This window comes from Trachinotus anak, unplaced genomic scaffold (assembly GCF_046630095.1).
Source record: "Trachinotus anak isolate AG129_WGS33_773 ecotype Australia unplaced genomic scaffold, CSIRO_AGI_Tana_v1 ptg000016l, whole genome shotgun sequence".
Taxonomy (NCBI): domain Eukaryota; kingdom Metazoa; phylum Chordata; class Actinopteri; order Carangiformes; family Carangidae; genus Trachinotus; species Trachinotus anak.
The window spans coordinates 15,498,924-15,519,388 of NW_027273867.1; the positions used below are offsets into that span (position 1 = coordinate 15,498,924).

The window sequence follows — 20,465 nt, forward strand, 5'->3', positions numbered from 1 at the left end:
TCCAAGGTAAATGTGAATATAGGCAGAACATGAACAGAACATATTTGCAAAGTAATTACATTTATAAACTATATGCACACAACTCTGTGCGTGTGTGTAAGACACAGGCCATCATCTTTCATTCAGACCTGTTTTTATGAACTTCCACTGCTCTTAACTTCTCACTGTCAGCTCTGCTCCACTTTTCAAGGTTTGAAAGGCAGGTGTAAAAGTAGCTCAGCCATCAAGACAGATAATGTTCATCAGTCCAGCTCTAATTATAGTGAAATGGTTATGAAATGGTAAATATCAAATAATGATTTGTAATTTAATTTTTTTTACCTTTTGATGTGGAACAAGCACATCGAGGTGTGGGTATGAAGTGACCATGTAAAATTAATTTGATGAACTATTGCCAATTATTGCATGGTGACACTTCTCTCTCCCTCTAATGAAAAATGCCAAACTAGATGCAGGGACGTGGTCAAAGTAAAAGCTCTTTTTTTTTACGTATGGGTTGAAACTTAATCTTCACTTTAAAGTGTAAAAAGCATGAAGGTGTTCAAACCCCACAGGTCATATTTGATAAACACACGGCGGACATGTTGACTTGTTGAAAAGCACAGGTGAAGCAGATTTCGTTAATTACGCCGGTGCGCTTCCTGCTACAACATGTAAAAATGTCCGTTCGAGAAAACTGAAGCCATTCGCTTGTAGCAGCTGCGCCACTGTTCAGCAACAATGGAGGCACTGGACGCATAAGCAGCACAAAGCACATCTACAGTTTTAGCAAGCAACAGCAAAAAAATAAATAAAAAAAAGTCAAGAAACGTCCAAAGCTACTCACCATTTTGAAGGTAGGATTACTTGAGAGATGAGTCCATCCTTGTTGACAACAGCAGTTCTCCACCTCTGAGGTCAAATCTGTGTCACTGCGGCCTCCGTACTTGAGGCGCTTCTGTGACGCGCTCAGGTGGCAACTTGGAAAACACCCTGAAAACAGGTCAGTGTTGTCTCAGCTGTCCATCTTTTACTTGTGCGCTGACTGTCAAACATGAAACATGTAATATATGTAATATATGTAAAATATGTAACAGTGACTAAGCACAGTGCATTAAGACTACATGTTATCCAACAGTTCCTTCCAAGCCATTTCTAAGTTGATGCTCTGCGCTGCTGAAATCCTGATTTTTATAACCGCGGTGTCATGTGACAAAATCACCAAACATAAGTTAAAGACAAAGACTGTGCTGTGATTTCACTTGTAAAATGATAATTAAGAGAGAAAGTTAGAAACCAAAGAACATCTCTCTTATTTTGTCTCTATCACAGCGCACCACCTCCAGCTGGGGTCCACAACAGTTTTCAACCTCTGTATTTCCTCCACTGCTTTGTTTGAGGCAGGCCTTAATTTCTAATACCCTCTGTTTGATTTGTAAAATTGACCATACCGGTATTTTAGTAGAGAATTCATTTTCAGTCTATCTGGTTTGCCATGTTAAGTTACTGCATTAAGCCTTAATATAAACTCAACACCCCCTTCAACCGTTTCAAATTACAAGCCCTCTAGCCTTTCCGTGGAAAGACACCATTTGTTTCTTACCAGGTCTTTTACTGCTGTGCTGGCATGCTGCAGGAAGTGTATTGTCTATCTCTGATTCCTGGCATTTTTGTTGTTGGCATGCTGTTTGCTAGTTTCTTAATCTTAGCAGTTATGATGGCCTCTTTCCCACTCTCCTGCTCTCTCATGCTCAGTGTGTCTTATGTTCAGTTATTCCTTGGCCCCCTCTAGTAATGATGGTACATGAAATGAAAGTAGTCTATTTGCCTTAGAGGAGGCGAGGCTCAGTGAATTGGAAGCGCTACTCCGGGGCGGCTGGGTGACTGCCTGTAACAAGAGGCATAGCCTTAAGCTCACTGTTGGCACCGATACACAGCCCAGCCGTATACTAGATTTATATGGTCTTGTTTAAAAATAAAGTCTCCAACTCTAATGGCAAATGTGCCCTTGACTGAAACAGTTTGCACCAAATAATTTTGAAAGAACAACAGCCAATGGGGAAACTCAAACTCAGTCACATGGAATTCAGCTGACCACTGGTGGAGATGTGATCAGTCAGTCAGTCAGTCAGGGACATTTGACTATAGGGCTAGCCCTGCAGTTAAGGTCCAGCCAAAAAAAAAAAAGTGTCTTTAGTTGTCCTGGAACTTTCAATCATATGACATGATCTTCATCTGCAGATAATTTGTGAACAGGCACAAACTAGATACAGTAAAATTAACAACCTAATCAATCAGACACTTAAGTATGTCAATGTAATTCAAGCCTTCATTCATTTTATGATAAATTCTTGTATTGTGCAGGTACACTCATACACTGGGAGGGTAATTTTGTGAATTTTGTTTATTATACCTCCTCAACAGAATTCTCTATTGAATCTTCAATCAAATCAACATAGTCATTTGTATTGTAAAACTGTGTTAATAACAGGGCAGCCACAAGACATCATTACTCAAGGAGGCAGCAGTGGTCAGGCTGTACTGAGGGACTTGTGTTCCTAGTTAGTGCTGTTGCAGTTCCTACTGGTCACCAACAGAGGTCAGTAAAGCTCATACAGGGCTCAATCTTGTGTTAAAGTTGTTCCTCAATTACATTAAGTGAAGCCTTTGTCCCCAGTGCAATCCATTCCCCCATGGTAATGATGTAAAACCTGAATTAATTCACAGTTTATCTGAATGTGACCTCAGCTGTCTGGATCTCTTGTTGATCAGCAGTTTCAGTCTGTTTTGTGAAAAAACTTTTGCCACTTGCCTCCTGAAATGCCACAACGATCAGTTTCCACTTTATGTGTTAATAATCAAAGTGTTATCTATATAATTATCATGAAAATACCCTTTTGATACTTTTCCCTATTGACATTTTGTAGCTATTTACTGTATGAACGCGAACAGGTATTATATTACAGGAAGCTGTATGTATTAAGAGATTTTCCATTCTAGTTTTCACTGGTAGGGTCTCTCCTTTCCACCAAGTATGCAAATACTGTATACACATTATGCATGTATGCACAGGAAATGATTTGTTTCAAATATGGCTTAGAAATTCTTCATAAGCGCTATAGACATACGAGCAGGCCAACAAAGTCTATCAGTAAAAAAATAAGAAATATTTATTTTCATTCCAATTTAAAACCAATTGCTGATTGGTCTGCAAACTGTATTATTGGTTTCTGGTGTTCCATCAGGTGAACACATGCTTGCAACTCATTTTCCTTTGTAATGATGGTGCCTTCTTAAACTAAATATTTAGGGCTTGGGGGCAGCTGTAAAGGTTGACCTGCTCTGTTTGATTCCTGTGACCAGTTCAGTGTCATACCAAACATGCTTTCTATAAATATACAACAAAGCGGTTACTAGTACCGATACTGATAGGTTTGCACATTGAAAAATTCAGACATGCACTTCCAATCTATGACAAAAATTCAAGGCTCGTAATATCTGTTCTAAATGAAAACTTTCCTATTACCTACATCTACAGCAGAATGTCAGTACAGCAGCAACAAATATAATGTTGCATTCCCAGTGATAACGACGACTTCTGTGAATGAATGGAAGAAGTTTAGGGAGTTCATCTCAAGGTGAGATAGCTACACTCTATTTATATGTATTTCTATACACTCTGTGCCAACAGTATTTCCCCTGCAAGGCGTTCCCCTTACTTTGAAACTTGTTTTCCAGTCACATTCAAACCTAAAGCAACTTCTACATTTCAATTACTTTACAGTTTGAAGACATAACCTCACACATATGTGCAATCTCTAGCTGGTAATGTAGTGTGCATTCCTCATAAATAACTATGTTTAGGTGTTATACAAGCATTTGACTGGTGTAAGTCGGTTAAAATAGACCCAACATACCAGTTTGCAGTCACTTAAAATTCAAAGCAGAGACAAAGGAAGACACTTGTTTTTTTTACAAAAGCAATTAGCCTTTTTTAATCTTACATTGCATTGAAAATTTACATAATAGATTCATACATTTTACAAATAATTTCATCATAAAAATATATTTCTGTACAAAACACTTTTTTATTCTATATTTCATCTTTTTTTTCAAATGGTGAATATTTCCAATGTCCCCAGGCAGGAACGGCTTTAAGTCTTTCAAATCACATGGGTCTTATTGCGGTCAGTCAGTAGGAAAAGCTTGTGGCAAAATAGACTGAAGCTTAGAAAAACATGACTTGTGATGAAGGGGAGGGCCAGAGCAGTTACTTGTTTGTTTGTATGTGTGTATATGTTTGAAAGTGTGTGTGTGTGTGTGTGTGTGTGTGTGTGTGTGTGTGTGTGTGTGTGTGTGTGTGTGTGTGTGTGTGTGTGTGTGTGTGTGTGTGTGTTTTGATGACAGGGAGGATCCCATGGTTTTTGGTAGGCACTGTGTCAGATCCATACCGAAAAAAACAGCAATAACAACAACAACAGCAGCAACAATCAATCCAAACTGTAATAAGAAACAATGTCACCATAGCGATGCAGTGCGGGACAGTCGCAGCGTGGATAAACAAGGAAGCCGCAGTTACCATTGCTTTTAAATCAGTAATGACTTTAAACAGAGTTTTCTGTCAGCTGGTTGCAGTTGGTGCCTGTGGCCACAACAGCAGGGGTTCTTAAAACAAAGTAGATGTTTTTGCTCACCCTGGCACCCAGACTCATTAAAAACTACTGGTATTGATCATGTGTGGGACCCAAACTCACTAAATTCAGTCTCTCACTCTTTAAGCCAAACTCTTCAAAACAAAACAAGTAGGCCTTCTTTTTTTTTTTTTTTTTTTTTTTTTTTTCAAATGGGCACCAAAGCTGAAAAACTGTGATTCATGCTCATTGATACATGTATTCCTGTCATGTAGGGACCAATAAACATAGGTCCATTATATGGTTCATTTTCAGGCCCAACCCTTACAACAAGAAAGTACTAAACTGTATGGACGTTATGCATGGTTTAACCCAAAAATCAAACATCTTCTCCTCTCTCACCAGTGGTTCATTGATGGCATATCACACCATCAGAAAGGCCAACAACATGTGCAACAACAGCCTCCAGTGGCTGACAGGGGTCAAAGACAGTAAATGTTGCCAAGTGTACAAAATGCTTTCTTTTCTTTATCGGAATATGTGACAGATTGGATTTGAAAAATGGCTACCACCATGGGAACATTGAGCTGACATTAGAAGCTATATTTCTATGACATAAAAATAGCAAAGCAAGGGGAAATATTAAATCTCAATGGTCTCAGTTATGTATATGAATTTACTCAATTGTCAACTTGAAATCTTAAGATCTTCTCCCAAATGGTCAGTTCGTCTTAAAGCTACTCTTTCTGAAATTAATGACATTAAAGGCCTTTTAGCTTTTGAAATGCAATGTACACACACAAAACACTGTAGGGAATTCATTAAAATCTATTTGTTCTTGATCCACACACTAGTGTGCAATACTTAGGAAGTGCCAAAGATAGTACAAAGTTGTTGTTTTTTTTGACAACATGAAAAATAGTGTGAGTCAATTCATAAGTGATGTAGATTTCAGTACAAAAGCAAATTAGAGCTTGAAAGAAGAACCCTAAAACCCATTTTGTGTAGTCCTACGATCTCTGACATTTCAGTTTTGATTTGAGTGACCAAACCCATCTTTAACACAAGAAAAACTTCCTATAGAAAATCAAGATTCAATGACACACAACCTGGGGGTGGATTTGTGATGATGGACCTTTAAAATTTACAGATCTCATGAACAAGGTTAAAACTTGTATGTTTTGCAACTAAATTAGATAATAATTTTTTAGTAATAGTTCACAAACAAACCCACTGAAAACACCATAAAAGCCACTCTTTCAAAGTCAAATTCATCCTCTGTACTTTTGATTTCTCAAATATGACAAACATACAAGCATGAACTAGTACTTCAATGTACAGCACAAATTTTCAATGTGGGTTGAAAAAACATGTACAAGGGTCAGCATCCATTAACTACATGTTGGGCAGTTCACCAGCAATTATCACCATTACTATTATCAATATTACTTTTACCACAGTTGTGTGTTTTCACCAAAACTTGTGAGAATCGATGGAAACATTAACTTTCACCAGAGTCAGAGCTAGATATGTTGGGCCATGTGTAATCAAACAGCGGGGGTTTCAGTGTTGCCATACAACACTGAGGTGGCTGACATCTCTGAGTTACAGTTAAAAAAACAACACTAATTCAGAGTTGGGATATGCAAATTTCTGTGGCCTCATACTTCTTTGTCAGTTAGGTTAGAAAACAGTGCTGTTGCTCTAGCTGATCATTAAGATGTTGTCTATGTCGAAATGGTGACAATTATGGGGCATAATGTCTGCAGTGGCCAACAGCTCTAGTGAAGAAGCAGAAAAATGGCAACTCTTAGCACAAACTCCATCTATTGATGGTTCATAAATCTGCCATCTGTGGTTAATGTGTAATATGATATCAACTTTAAACAGCATGACTGTTGCTGGCAAACCTTGCATCTCAACAATAATGACAACAACAATACCACTGACACTCATGATTGCCTCAGTGGGAAGGACAGTGATGGTGTGAGGAACTTCACGTTACACAAGATATTAAAATAAACCAATTCCATGTTACAGAAAACCAAAATCCTGTTTGTGACTTCTGTGAACGGCACATAATTGTAATATCTTTTACTCTGATATTTATTTCTTTTTTTTTTCTAAAAACTTTCTGCTATAATCCATCTTTCCCCTTTCAGCCCCTCCCCTGTGGTAAATATATAGCACAAAAATATAGGTGGTGAATGCTCCCGAATATATATGCAATAGATTTACAGATCAGAAGATTCTGCAGCAATAACAAAGAAAGAAGATAAGCACTCGCAGAGTGCAGAATTACAGTGGAAGTACATCCACAATCGTTTGTCTTTCTTTACGCCTGTCTATCAACTTATGTCGATGTCTCCTATCTATCAGCCTGTCTCTGTCCGTCCATCTGTAAGCCTGTTAATCTGTGTTTAAACCTGTCTGTCTGTGGAGTGGAGACTCTAGATTGCAGAGTTGGCAACAGTCTTAAGACCCTGTTTGTCTGTTTTGTTGAACCTGTCAATTTCCTTATGTGTCTAACTGTTGGTCTTAATACCACCTGTCTGCTCTGTCTCTTTTGTTAGTGTGTATACCTGTAAATTCCTCTCTAACCTTTTTGTCTGTCCCTGTGTTAGTCCATCTCTCAGTGGGTAGACAGGTAGTGTTTCTGTAAAATGTGCTTTAGTGCCAGAGCTTTCTCTGTTTGTCAAAGTCTTTTTCTTTGTAAGTCCATCAGAGTCCTCTGTATCCTTTCAGCATCTTTCTCATCAGAACCCATTTAAATTCACAGGATCAGGAGCATCTTTCCTCAAGGCCATATTCTGTCTGATCTGATTCATTTTGTAGAGGGAGGTCCAACCTCTCTCAGTAGTTGATTTCAGGTAAGACAGACTCTGATTGGCTGTTCAGATTTTAAGATCTCATCTTTTCTCTTGATGACTCCCTTACTCTATTTCCAGTTCAGTTAGGAGTCATCTCCATCTTCTTGGCCTCCTGGGAAGGAGCAGTTTATCCATTAGATGAGTCCGTCTCTTCTCATCTGTTCTATTAGTGCTAGTTTCCCTTTACACTCCTTTTAGTTTTGCTTTGCTCTAATCCCAGTTCAGTTAGGATTATAGCTCCGTCTCAAGGACTGCCCTTATCCTTTGCTTAGGAGTTAGTCTCTTTCCAAAGAAACTTTTGCTACCGTCTGCTAGCATTAGCCGTCTTGGATTCCATTTTCATAGAAAAAGACATGAGAATGGTAATACCAGCCTCTGGTTGTCATGGAGACAGGAGGTTGTCCTGTCTGGTTGCTAGGGTGTTGTATTCCGTGGTAGTTTTAGAAATAGGCTCCTGTTCACGAGTCAGTCTGATTTACTCATAGTCTGCTGGTGACAGTGTCTTTTACTGTCAGTGTTGAAGCCAGACAGATAGAAACTGTTTTCTTTGCATCACAGTGTATTTTTTGTGACATCCACTTCATCTCATATCTCCCCATCTGTAGCCATTTTGCTTCTGTGTTCCTCAAAGTTAAGTATTTGTTCAGTACAGTTTGGGAGACAACATGTTACAAATGAAATCAACCCATTTTTGTAGTTGCAGTTTATCTCTGTAATGTGTAACCATGGCTAGAGCACTGATATGTGCTCTCTCTGTCTCCAGGCAAGGACTAATGGTCACAGAGCTGAGAGAGGGTCCCTATCTCCACAGCTCTGTGTGAAGTACAAAATCCGGCATTGGGTTACAGTAACATGTCATGATGTTTGACTAGAAGGTCATGGCTTCATAATTACTACATGTATTAGAGACCATGACTGGGGTTAAATAAGACGTCAAACTAAAATCGCTGTGTCTCACTTAGAATCAAATTATAAACTATATCAATGACCAGCTGAGTCTTGGGGTTAGAGATGGTTAAGAGCCAGTAAAGTTTTCTGTTGTGTTGCATCCGTTTCTTTCGCTTGATGTCACATCTTACTGTGAGTTTTCACTGACTGTCTTGGTGCACTGGCTTCTGTCAAAGGTAGCAGACATTTTGTGTTCACATTGTTTTCATTTCATTTCATTTGTGGATACAAAATGCTTTTAGTGAAAGGAACCAACACTGAGTTTTGGTTTCAAGTGGACAGTTTTCCACCTGCTCAAGAGATAAGGTGACTGAACTGGGACTGAAGGTCTTTAGTAATCAATGTATAGACCATGGTACTGACGATGTCTGAATGCTGACGATGGCTTTCCCTTCCACAGCCTCATACCAATTGTGGTCCCATAAGATATCTGAGTCATTAAGTTCAAGTGAGGACAATCAATCCTCAGACCATGGTGCAGACAGTATTTAGATTCGGATCGAATCTAACAGCCTTCCCCTCCACAGCCTTGGCGTTGGTGTTGTACATGGGGTTCTCAAAGGCAGCCTGGCCGTTGTTGTTTTCATGGACTGAGCAGCCTGTGTACTGTGTTTTTGGTGTGGTTCTGTGACAAAAACAAAGCAAATATAAATACAGTATTACACAGATAAAATTGTTCTGTCTATTAATATCAACACACCTGGGTAGTAAGCAAATAATAGCAAATGCAATATTGGATAGTGGAAGCATAGTAAACAAGCTTAAAGGATTAGAAAGTGTTGGGCTTTTTAGAAAGCCTAGTGAGATTCCAATCAGCCCATCACTTCTAAAGCAGAATTGTTTTGCGGCACAGTTTGCAACAGACAGTGAATTCATCGTTCTTAACACCTCAAAAACCAAACCATTGTGGCAGGTAGAGTTTTCATAAATCAGACAGCTTCTTGCAGTGTTAACAATGCCTTTTTTACTTTTTGTATAAAATAATTAAAACACCAGTAAAGTGACAGTGCAATGACAGCTGAAATTGCTTCTGTTACTGAAATTTAACAGAATTGCATTTAAATGAGAAACATGCAGATTTATTTATTTATTTATTTTTTAGCACATACCTTTGTTTGTAGAGATAGAAGCCAAAGCCAGTGAAGATCAGAGCAAAGAAAGGCACCAGAATAGCGATAGCCACAGAGCTGCTGTTGGTACCAAGTTGAGGGGGTGGCGAGTTCTGACTCTCCGACATATTCAGACCTGTGACGTTACAAGGAAAATCCAATGTCACTGACAACCCAACTGCTTTAGATGACATGTTAAAATGACAAAGAAATGTCACTTTAATAATATTGCTTTGCTGTAAGAGCTACAGTTTATATTGTTAGCATTATAGCAGAACAGTACAGCATATGATATTGGACGATCATAATTATTTTTTCTTTTAGACATACTCAGGTGAGCAGGGATTTGCAATATAGAGGGAAGTGGTCAGATCTTACAGATCAGTTAGTGACAATTAAAACTCTGGGGACGGCTTTCAACTGATTGATGAAATTCAGCCATTTCAAGATGATTTCTGGTCTGAAGAGCAGGTTTTGTTCTTGCTGCATGTATCCCCTGCAGTACTGACTCAATTAGGTCACTGGTGCCAGAAAAAAGAGGCTCCCTGGTCCCTTTCTCCAACATTGAGGTTCTTGCACACAGTTTAATTGATTTTTTTCATAAATCAATTATAATCCAAAGTGACTTAAAAAAAACATAATAATTGTTTGGAGCTTTTACTAAATCTACTGTAAGAATTAATTACCTAGTCTTTGCAGTCCAAATTGTCCATAGTCTTTTCCCTGAATGAAACCCTGGAATACATAACTAGAACCATCCGGCTCTGCTGATACCTGGAGAACACAAAGAAAGGACACACAGATTGAGACATCCAGTGACAGGAGAGGGACAAAGGTTGACATTTTGTGTTTGTGTCAAAACAGCAACATGTACCAATTCAAATCATATTTCTGAAATTTTATTAATTTATTGTTTAAATATTTGATTGACAAATGCCTTGGCTACCTTGTCTCAACTGAGTTCCGGACAATTAAGAGCCTGGGGCACATGTTTATGTTGTTGGGTATGAGCATGGTTTTTCAAACCCACTCTGCAGGCACTTCATGATTCATATATACCCAGTGTTTAGATTAAGGTCACATATGAGCAGGTCACCACAGCATTTAACTAGTTTTGTATTTGATAGTATTTTGTAATAATTATCTGAACACACAAGTATAATATTAACTTAGCTTAAACAGGGCTATGAAATATCTAAGTGACAGTTGTAAAATAAGTCTACAAAAGGACATTGAAAGTTGATTGCTCTATATTCAGTGAAACTTACAAATCCATCCATGGTCCAGGAGTCATCTATGATTTTGGCTGGAGATATGGCTGAATCTTTCAGCTGGTTTCCCTGGTTCACATAATTCACCTGGTACATCAGCAGTAAGAGCCTGGCCTCAGAAGCCTTATACACTCCTAGCAATGACAGAATAAGCACCCGGTTCATAACAGTGGGATTAACTCAGAGTATCATGGTTAGTTTCTTACATTTTCAGCATTTATTCCTTGTTACCCTGGTGCATCAAGGACATGTATATATCATGGCAAATTATAAATCACAAAGATAGAAGAGAGATCAGAACAAACAAGGAAAAAAGCAACTTGAAAGCTGCTGTAAAATAAAATGAGTAAAGTTTGGAGACATCACAATTTTGGATCATGGTTAGACAGAAAATAGTCAACCATAACTCCCCCTAAACATTAAACAGGCAGGAATGGAAAATGAGATTTAAAAAATAATCTAATGTAACTACTTATCTCATTTGCATCGTAAAACATTTTTTTCTTTTGTATATTTTGGATTTTAAGAGTTGTATCCACAGTCATCATGATAAGATGAGATGGTTGTTTCTCTATCTGTGCAGAATCTGCACCTTTCCTTCTCAATAACAACTGGGATGTGATCTACATGATCATTGAGAGCATCATCCTCAGGTCTTCGGGTAGTTGGTCTTTGAATGCATCTGGTGAGCACATATCCTCTTCCCTTCTTGTTTCGACCATGGATAAGTGCATCTGCATCCACCAGTCTGAACATTTTGTGCATTTTGTGCTTTTGCACATCAAGGCTTTTGTCATCTTGGTGATACAGAAGCCATCCATTGCTGATGCCCATATTAGCCAATTGCCAAAAGAGACACATGTACCAGCAGTGGGATTTTGCAGGGGTGTTGTACAATGCCACCATCATGTCAGTAAGGTGACATGATGTTTGGACAAGGAATACCAACTTTTCTTCTCTCCTCTCTGGAAAACTGACTTCTTTAAGAGGACTTGCAGCAGCACAGGAGCTAGCTAGAGTGAGAGGTTTGTTGTCAACCCATTTCCCAACAGCCACTTTTGCCTCATTATCCACCCTCTAGTCATAGCTGTCCCTTTCTTGCCTCAGCAGAGCACTGTCATCCTCAAGGGTGCATCCCTTTAGCCTGTTCTTGCGGAGGGTTTCCAGATCTCACAAGCCGAAGGACTCATTCACATGCACAATGAGTGGTCAAAAGTTGTCACAGTAGAAAACACAGTCTGATGGGTTCCTGATGGTCTTGCAGAGTTAAAACACAAGTTGCTACAAGTCCAAGTTCTTTAAGACACTCTACTGTTCCAAATGTGCTCTTTCCATTGTATGTCGGGAAGCACTTATATCCCAGAAACACCTGCTGAAAACAAAGATCTTGATACACCAATGGTGAGGTTTTCTAGGAAGATCCCTTGTACTCATCTCATCTGTTGAGAACTGGTTCTTGCTATCAATTTCTAGATATGTCTTTCTTGTGTGCTTCAGAACTAGTGTGACCTTGCACAGCTGGTCCAGCGCAAGGTCTGATGTCTCATTATCTTGAAAGTGGATGATTCTTGAGAGGGATTTAAACCTTTTTATTGGCATCACATCGTCTGTTCTGGGATAACGTGTGCCTTCTGCTCTGTCATCATCCATGGATTGCATTCTCACCACCCCCATGATTATCTTAATACCAACAAATGACTTAAGCCTATTCACAGTTGTGTTAATCCTGGCTCCAATTAGTTGACAGCTGTAGAGATTTGTCTGCTCAGCAATAAGCTATAACAGATCATCGTCAAAAATCTGAGAAAGTAGCTGCAAGGAAGAGACATCTCATGAGGTGCTCTGGATTTACTGGCAGATGCTGTTGACTGGTGCTCAAACCCATTCTTCCACCAGCTGTAAAAAAAACTGATTTTTTAGGTAGCGCAAACACAAAGTTAACCTCAGACACTAATCTGTCCCTTATTTTAAATGACATGTATATCTTATAATTGGTCTTATCAATCCAAAATATCACCAAAATATAATATGTATGTAAATGGGCTGTGCTATATGTATATGACAAATCTTTAAAGGAGCAGTCTACAGTTTTAAGTTGTTGTTATAGTCCACAACAACTTTCCTCACTCGCTGATTCTGCTGCCTGAAAATTATTTCCTCATCTTCATCACTGGAGTCTGAATCTATCCTCTCATTCTTGAACTCACCTTTCTCTTGCCGTGACATAAGCTGACTATCATTCCCTGCAGGAAAATATATGGTTATGATGTCATAATGTACATACTTGTTCATGGTAATATCTCTTTTTAAATTTAACAAATTCTAAAAAAAAAGATGGATTGTGTATGATGATTTCTGATCAGTTTGACTAAAAAATCTGAAGCAAATTATGTGACCTACATACTAATACCAGCCAAGACTTTTGATTAATGATAATTTAATTTGATGAAAACCTTCAATCATGCCCCATACAGGATTTTAAAGAGTTTGTATCTCCTGGTGCATGATGCCTGCTTTTGGGAATATCACAAATCATGTAATCACAAAGAATCATTTTTACATTTGTGGTCATGTACATGATAAACAAACAAAGTAAACAAAGTAAACAAAGTACACTGTGTACTTATCTTTAGAGGTGTTGCTATGTATATTTTTCACTTTGGTCAGAGCCAGGTCAACTGTTTCATGTCTCCAGTTTTTCTGCCAAGCTAGGCTGAACGTGTCTTAACTCCATCTTCCTACTTAATGCAATGACCTAAGATTAATAACATTTCACTCTCCTATAGAAAGCAAATGTGTGCATTTCCCAAAATGACTACTCATTTAAGCACAGTGCTTAGGTAAATACAAAAATGTTTTCCTCATCTTAATCACTGGAGTCTGATTCTGATCATTCTCGTCCTCTCTCTCATTCTTGTACTCAACTTCCTTTTTTTTCTTGAAATCTTAAGAAAATCCTTAGGAAGACAAACATGCAATTTTTATGCAGCTGGGCACTGGCCTTTTGGTGCATGTGTGAGCACAGCCTCAGATGTTATTCATCTAAAGCTGCTCCTTCAAGCCAGAAGATGGATGTTAAAAGTCTGATAGCTGCATGGTTATGTGATATGGTGTTTGTGCTCTCTGCCACTCCAGGAACCAATTCTAGCTTCAACAGGATTAGTGTTTTAATAGGGTCTTAACCCCCTGCTGACGCTGTTGTAGGACCCTGGGAGGTCTGTGTGTGAATAAATGTATGTGTATATTTGAGCTTTGGGGGGAAATATAGTAACAACATTGAAAAGGAGTCGGCAGTAGTGAAATTCAGACAATAATCAACCAGTAGCAAGCAGTACAAATAATGTGTTGTCAGTTAAGGTGTTGATAGCAGAAGCTCCATATTAAACTTAATGTCTGGGTGTTTATTTACTGTGTTACCAATTGATCAATCCAGCAGCATGTAGTACTGTAACATAATCATGGGATATGGCATGGCATGACATGTCCTGCTAGGCCACATCACACCATTTATACCATATACTATATACAGTACTGTATGTGGGGGATAATTAATCATGATGTGTCTTGCCTGATAGGAGAAGTTCCATGTTGCCGTTGCTAAGGGTAACGTTGACTCTTCCTGTTGTGGAGTTGAAGCTGGTGATGCTCAGTGTCATTGGCTGCTTCCTTCCACGGTAATTATAGGAACCCTTCCATATGTAGTTAGGAGCAAAGACGTCATCTGGAACTACAGAACAGAATAAAACAGAACATAAACAGAGTGGGAGACAATTTAACAGAACAAAATACAACGGAGCAGAAAAAGAACAGAACAGCACAGAATTGAATTAGATGAAAAATAAAAAATATAACAGAACAGAACAGAATAGAATAGAGTTCAGCAGAATCAAACAGAACAGAATATAATACAAAAGAAATGTATAGAATAGAATATAAAAGGACAGACATGGATTGAACAGAAAATAACAAAACAGTACACAACAAAATAGAAAAGAATAAAGCAGAATAGAGTAGATACTAGTTTAAAAGAGGTCATGTTTTTTTTATAAATTCTTCCAATAATATTAATTGATCAATAGTTACAACTCTTCATTACTTACACTAGACGTTATCATCCATTACCACATTATGCATACACAAAGGAGAAGCAACTGCTTAACCTCTCAGTTTTGGTAATTTACCTTTCTACTCTAGACATGGTTTGGACTGTCAGAAAGATTTTAGATGTTATGTAGTTTAGTTAAATCAAATAAATATTAAATTTAAAAAAAAATATATATAGGATATAATTGTGATTCTAAGCAAGAGCAGCTGTGTCTGATGGGAATTCAGTACAGTAAATATATAAACAGACACTTAGTGAGAAACAAGATTTAATGTGTGGCTTTAGGGAAAATGTTTCACTAGATTTAAGGGGTGCTCCCGCTTTGATAGTTACAGCAACTTGCACATATTTAAGATGTAGGAACTCTTTCATGTGCAATGAGAAGCAAGGGGTTATTGAACTACAGCAGAATAACACAGAGTACAACGGAGCAGAGCTGACAATAGAGAACTGAACAAAACAAAAGCACACAGAAGACCAGGACATCACAATAGTTCATTTACCTTTCTATGTGTAGTGAGGAAAAATTAATTATTTAAAACTAAAGCATAACAATAAAACCAAAACACAAGAGGAACTGAGCATAGTGGAAAGGGGCAGAGAAGAATTTATCAAACTACAACTAAACCAGGCCAGAGTAGAATAGATGAGTTGAGAATTGACAAGAAATGACATGGCTGTGCTAGCCTGGAATCAAAAAGACTGTATTAGAACTGACCGTTTAGTTTTGGGCTGGGAGTTCCTGTTGCAGGTTTCACAGGTTTCTTTTTCTCTCCAGCTGTACACACAATAGAAACAGAGGTTGAAAGATAATATCTCATAAAAACACATGAGAAGAGTCCTAGGGACACAATATACAAAAATATTATGGTTATTATGGTTATTTTGGTTTGCTCAACTTGCAAGTCCATCAGCTGAAGAAAACAGGTTTATCCAGGGGAGTGAACGTTATACTACCAAATTAGAATGCAGTGTTGATTACTATTAGTCACACATGTGCATAATAATAAAGATGTGTGTTGAAAAGGGTCCCCCAAAGTAAACCTTTTTAAGTGTTATTTGTAGGCAGAGCAATAAAAACAGAGTTCATGGCCAAAAACTGGAGTGAATATTAGATCCTTTTAAGCGGCCTTAAGACACTTGGGTTTGAACAGCTTCTGTCAACACGTCAAGATGCAGCCATTGTTGCCAACAAGGAAAGGCAAGCAAGGGTGAGGGTATTTGTCCTAGAATCTCAAATTGGATCAGAGAGTGCTCCAATTTTGAAGGCTACTTCAGGACAAAAGGGTGGCAGCCTTGGTGGAATGATTTCAGAGCTGAAGCTTGCAGCTTTTCTTTGCACAATGGAGGTTTTACAACTTCACTTGTTAACATATCTTGATGAATACAACACAAACTTAAATTAGTTAATGGATTTATAGGTGCAAATAGTGTAGAATTCATCCTGGGGAAACTACACCTTGCTATTTGCAGTGTAAGTATATTCCGGGTGAGTATTAAGGTAAAATATAGGGTGGCAACCAATAGGTCACTATCCCTTCATTAACTGACATGTATTGCAATGAACATGTAGCATACATTTCTGTAACTTCTTGATCATAGCGCACCAGTGAAATTGGTGTGTTCCAGCAGGTAGATATTCACCAGGATGGTTTAGGATTGCCACACTCAGTCTATAGCTGTTGACTTATGAGAAGTGGTGAATTCATAACCTCATCTGTATGGACATGACTGGCAAAAGGACAAAACACCACAGGATATTTTTTAGCTTTTTCTTATCAGCGCTGCCAGGCTCACCACCAGTCCACAGGCTGACCACTCCACCAGGAAATCTCACCCTACTCCAGCTGGCAGGTCTGTCCCGCTGTGTATGCTGACAAAGTGTCCTTGAGCAAGACATGCTCAACACTCCTACCTGTTCACTAATGGCTCTGTATACGATCATTAATCAAATGCAGTTGATATAACATTAAAAACGGGGAAGCAAATCATTTACCTCGACATATAGGCATCTTCCCAGTCCAAGTGCCATCACTCTTGCAGACTCTGTGTTCAGAGCCCCCTGCCAGGAAGTAGCCATGCTGACAGCTGTACACCAAGGTGTAGCCAAAACCAGGCAGATCCATCCCCACCACGTCCACATGGAGCGGGCTCTCTGGCTGCTTACACGCATGGGCTGGAGAGTGGAGAGGGAATTTGTGCTCTTGAGTTTGAGTCTGACAGTTAGGATGGAGGGGTGTGTATGGGTGAATGTATATTTCTTACGTATGCACTCAGGTTGTGTCCCGGTCCAAGTCAGATCAGGCTGGCAGGTTCTAGAGGAAGAGCCCTGAATCAAATGACCTGGCTGGCACTGAAATGACACCACACTTCCCACCTGAGAGGGAGAATGAGACAAAAGCAAGCGTGTGCACGCACACGCATGCATACACGCACACACACGCGCACACACACACACACACACACACACACACACACACACACACACACACACACACAGATGAAGAGAATTTGAAAATGCTTTGTTTGCTAATGGTCCAGGAGGAGTCTAAATACCTTCAAAGGACCAGAGGACACAGTAGTGGAATGCTCTGTGTCCTTTATTTGGTCAATAGGGGTAAGTCATACAATTAAATGTTTATTTCCAAATTACATGATATATCAATAATACATATATTTTTTATCTTGTTCAGAGCACTTAGTGAGTGTGCCTTGCCCTCCAACAAATACAGACAGACAGACAGATGTGTAGATGACTATGGAACTGTGTCCGTATTATGATTGAAGGAGTGGTCTGGATTTTTTCAAGTCAATGCTGATACAATAATCAAATGATATACCGTAATTAGGTTGAAAGAGTAATTATAATGATTGTTGTTGCTGTAATATTTCCTCCTGTTAATACTGACTGTGAAGAAATCTCTATACAGTAACTAACTATACAGTAAGAAATAGGGATTAAAGTCCACAGTCCTTGCTCTGTGCACTAATGTATTTTAAAATCTAGGGTCAAAGCTTATATGAGGCTTCTGAATTTGTCAGATCAAATGGTTATCTTCCAACATTACAGTCATTTATTCACATAGACTGTATTAACTGTATTTCCATGGAGAATGTTTTCTTCTTGGAGGGAGGCTTCCTGGTAGTAACATTTAGGTTTATTGCCAGGAAACAGCACTGGCAACACATCTACACATGTCTACTTGGCTACTCACTTGATTGAACCAAGTCAGAGAGCTGAAGCCTCATAAAAGCTTTGAACTTTAAAATCCCTTTTTGCACAGGATGAGGACTGTGAATTTGTTCCCCATCCTGTACTGTGAAATAAAAGAAGGAAGGGCTGACTTCATAGGCAGTGTTGAGAGGATGAATGAATACAGCAACCTCTAGCTCTTTTTATGCAAATACATATGAGTAGTGGATTAAGAATTAGATAAAGGGAGAAAACATGAGTGATGAGGTGTCCTGATGGCCTCAGGGCTGACCATGTAATCACAACTTCCTCTGTCTGGAGACGTTTGAGGCATAACCTCCCCCACCTCAACTCTTTCCTGTCTGCTCTATACTATTCGATTATACCCTTGATTATTTGTGTGAATTATAACATGTCCAAGAATGGTGAAAAATCACCAATCTCCTGATGGTAAGTTGACATATTTAAAAGTCTTGTTTTATCTGACCACCAGCCCAAATCCCAGCTTTTGTCTTTCCTCTGTCTCTCCCCTTCTTTCTCTCTTTTTAATTGGATTGTACCACAAGGTTCTCTGTTAGGTGGCAAATTAATCTACTTGAGTAGGGAGGTAGCTATAAAGTTTATCAGGGCAGATATGTTACCTTGAAACCATAGGTGCGGTTTAGGGAGCCATAGCGTGGTGTTCCTGGGTTATCACAGCTGGTTTTGGTTGGTTCTGAAAAAAACAGAACAAGAGAGGAAGTAATTACACACAAAATCAAGGAAAAAAAAAAGAAAAAAGATAAATTAGGAGTAGCATTATGTGTCCTCTCTTAACTCTCCCTTCCTCCCCTCTGTTGTCATGGTAACAGTGGGTTATATATCACAGCAGGGCAGCAGGGGGCAGTAGTGCTTTGTCAGAAAACGAAGCTGGGCCAGCTCTGAGAGTGTGTGCAACTCTGTGTGTGAGAGAGTGTGGCACGGTCATCAGCATGTAGAGCACATCCTGACGCAGAGCTCGATTCAATACAGCTTCCGAAATGACAGATTCACTCTCCACCCCCCCACCACCACCTCTCCCTCTCTCTTCCTGTACCTATCTAACTGCCCTCCTCTCTCTCTCTCTCCACTGTCTCCTTTAACTCTCTCCCTCTCTTTCTAACTGCTCTCTTCCTCTCTCTTTCTATCTTTCCATGTCACTGTATCTCTCTCTGCCCACCCAACCCCTCCTCCCTCGTCTGTCTTATTTAAAGAGCAGGCTGCTTCGCCTCAAAACTCATTCTGTTTCAGTCACATAGTAATACACATCACACACTAACATACAGCTGCAATCACACACTAATAAATCACACAAACACACACACAGGGAAGCCAATACTCAGTGTTATAGTCCCACTTCACTTCCATCACAGAAAAAAGCATAGCAGCACTGAGTCACTTTATGTATGTGTGTAGGTTTGTGTGTGTTTTGCAGCATCAGTCTTAAAAAAAAAACCAATCACGATACAAAACTGAAAGATTCCCCTTCTCACACTATAACTACTTCCCTCTCAGTAGATATAGATTAAGTCTTTACATCAATGAAGTAACATTTCAGAGGGTACCCTCTATTTTAGATAATCTATTTCACAAGGAAGGCTTGACTTTATAGCAGCTGTAGAAGTACTGGATGCTTGCCTTAATCTAGTGCTATGAAGGAACAAAGAGTCAAGTGTCTGTTCTCATTACAAAAGCTCTCATTTATTACAATTCATCACCATACCTGCTGTTTAAGCACCTGCTCTGAATCAGACATGTGAAGTGGTGCTCGAAACATCACATGTGGTGCTGAATTGACCCAGTGGGACCATTTGTAATGTGTGCTGAATATCCCTTCTCATTTTCTTCTTAATCCCCCAATAGCAGCAGCTTGTTTGAAGTTGGATGTAGATTGCTGTTTCAAGAAGCTTTTCACTAAATGCTGTAAGGTACAGTGTATTCTGGTGTAGTCTTGCTTATGAGCAAGCACTTTTTCTGTAATTTCTAAAAGGGCTTCCAACATAAGATCCCTGCTTTTTAGATCAGTTTTCAAACATAACTCATCTAATTCTAACTGTTTTACAACTTAGACAATTGTCATAACGTGTCACACATTTGCTAGTGTATACAACCTTCCGCTCAGGGGCAAGGAATTCCGTTTTCATATATTATTTTTATGTTGTTCAGTTTTTCATATTGTTCTATACCCTCAAAGAAGGAAATTATCGCAATAGCTTTATGAAATTTCTGAATATTTAGCTCTACAGCCTTTATTTAAATATACATATACACAACCAGCATTGTGTCAACAGTCCATGCTGGTGGTGGTGGTGTAATGGTGTGGGGAGTGTTCTCTTGGCAC

At 38.9% G+C, this 20,465-nt stretch overlaps 2 protein-coding genes and 1 long non-coding RNA gene across 10 annotated transcripts in view; 1 reads left to right on the forward strand and 2 right to left on the reverse strand.

Annotated features, from left to right (window-relative positions):
* Positions 1-947, reverse strand: part of tshz1 (teashirt zinc finger homeobox 1) — a 164,283-nt gene extending 163,336 nt beyond the window's left edge. The window contains exon 1 of one of the 2 annotated variants that reach the window (XM_071501316.1): positions 827-947. In XM_071501316.1, the coding sequence (XP_071357417.1) occupies positions 827-829 (3 nt within the window). In that variant the 5' untranslated portion in view covers positions 830-947. The remainder of the gene's footprint in view (positions 1-826) is intronic. The other variant, XM_071501318.1, reaches the window with a different exon arrangement.
* LOC139634684 (uncharacterized) lies at positions 881-5,153 on the forward strand. The gene is made up of 4 exons (XR_011694026.1): positions 881-982; positions 2,471-2,578; positions 3,518-3,617; positions 5,016-5,153. It is a non-coding gene; the product is annotated as an uncharacterized lncRNA (long non-coding RNA).
* LOC139634681 (CUB and sushi domain-containing protein 3-like) overlaps positions 4,254-20,465 on the reverse strand; it is a 334,573-nt gene continuing 318,361 nt past the window's right edge. For all 7 annotated transcript variants that reach the window (XM_071501310.1, XM_071501309.1, XM_071501308.1 and 4 more), the window contains 9 exons: positions 18,748-18,821; positions 17,179-17,290; positions 16,910-17,089; positions 15,632-15,691; positions 14,377-14,535; positions 10,806-10,942; positions 10,224-10,311; positions 9,538-9,673; positions 4,254-9,053 (listed from right to left, as the gene is read on the reverse strand). In XM_071501310.1, coding sequence (XP_071357411.1) covers positions 8,894-9,053; positions 9,538-9,673; positions 10,224-10,311; positions 10,806-10,942; positions 14,377-14,535; positions 15,632-15,691; positions 16,910-17,089; positions 17,179-17,290; positions 18,748-18,821 — 1,106 coding nt within the window. In that variant the 3' untranslated portion in view covers positions 4,254-8,893. The remainder of the gene's footprint in view (positions 9,054-9,537; positions 9,674-10,223; positions 10,312-10,805; positions 10,943-14,376; positions 14,536-15,631; positions 15,692-16,909; positions 17,090-17,178; positions 17,291-18,747; positions 18,822-20,465) is intronic.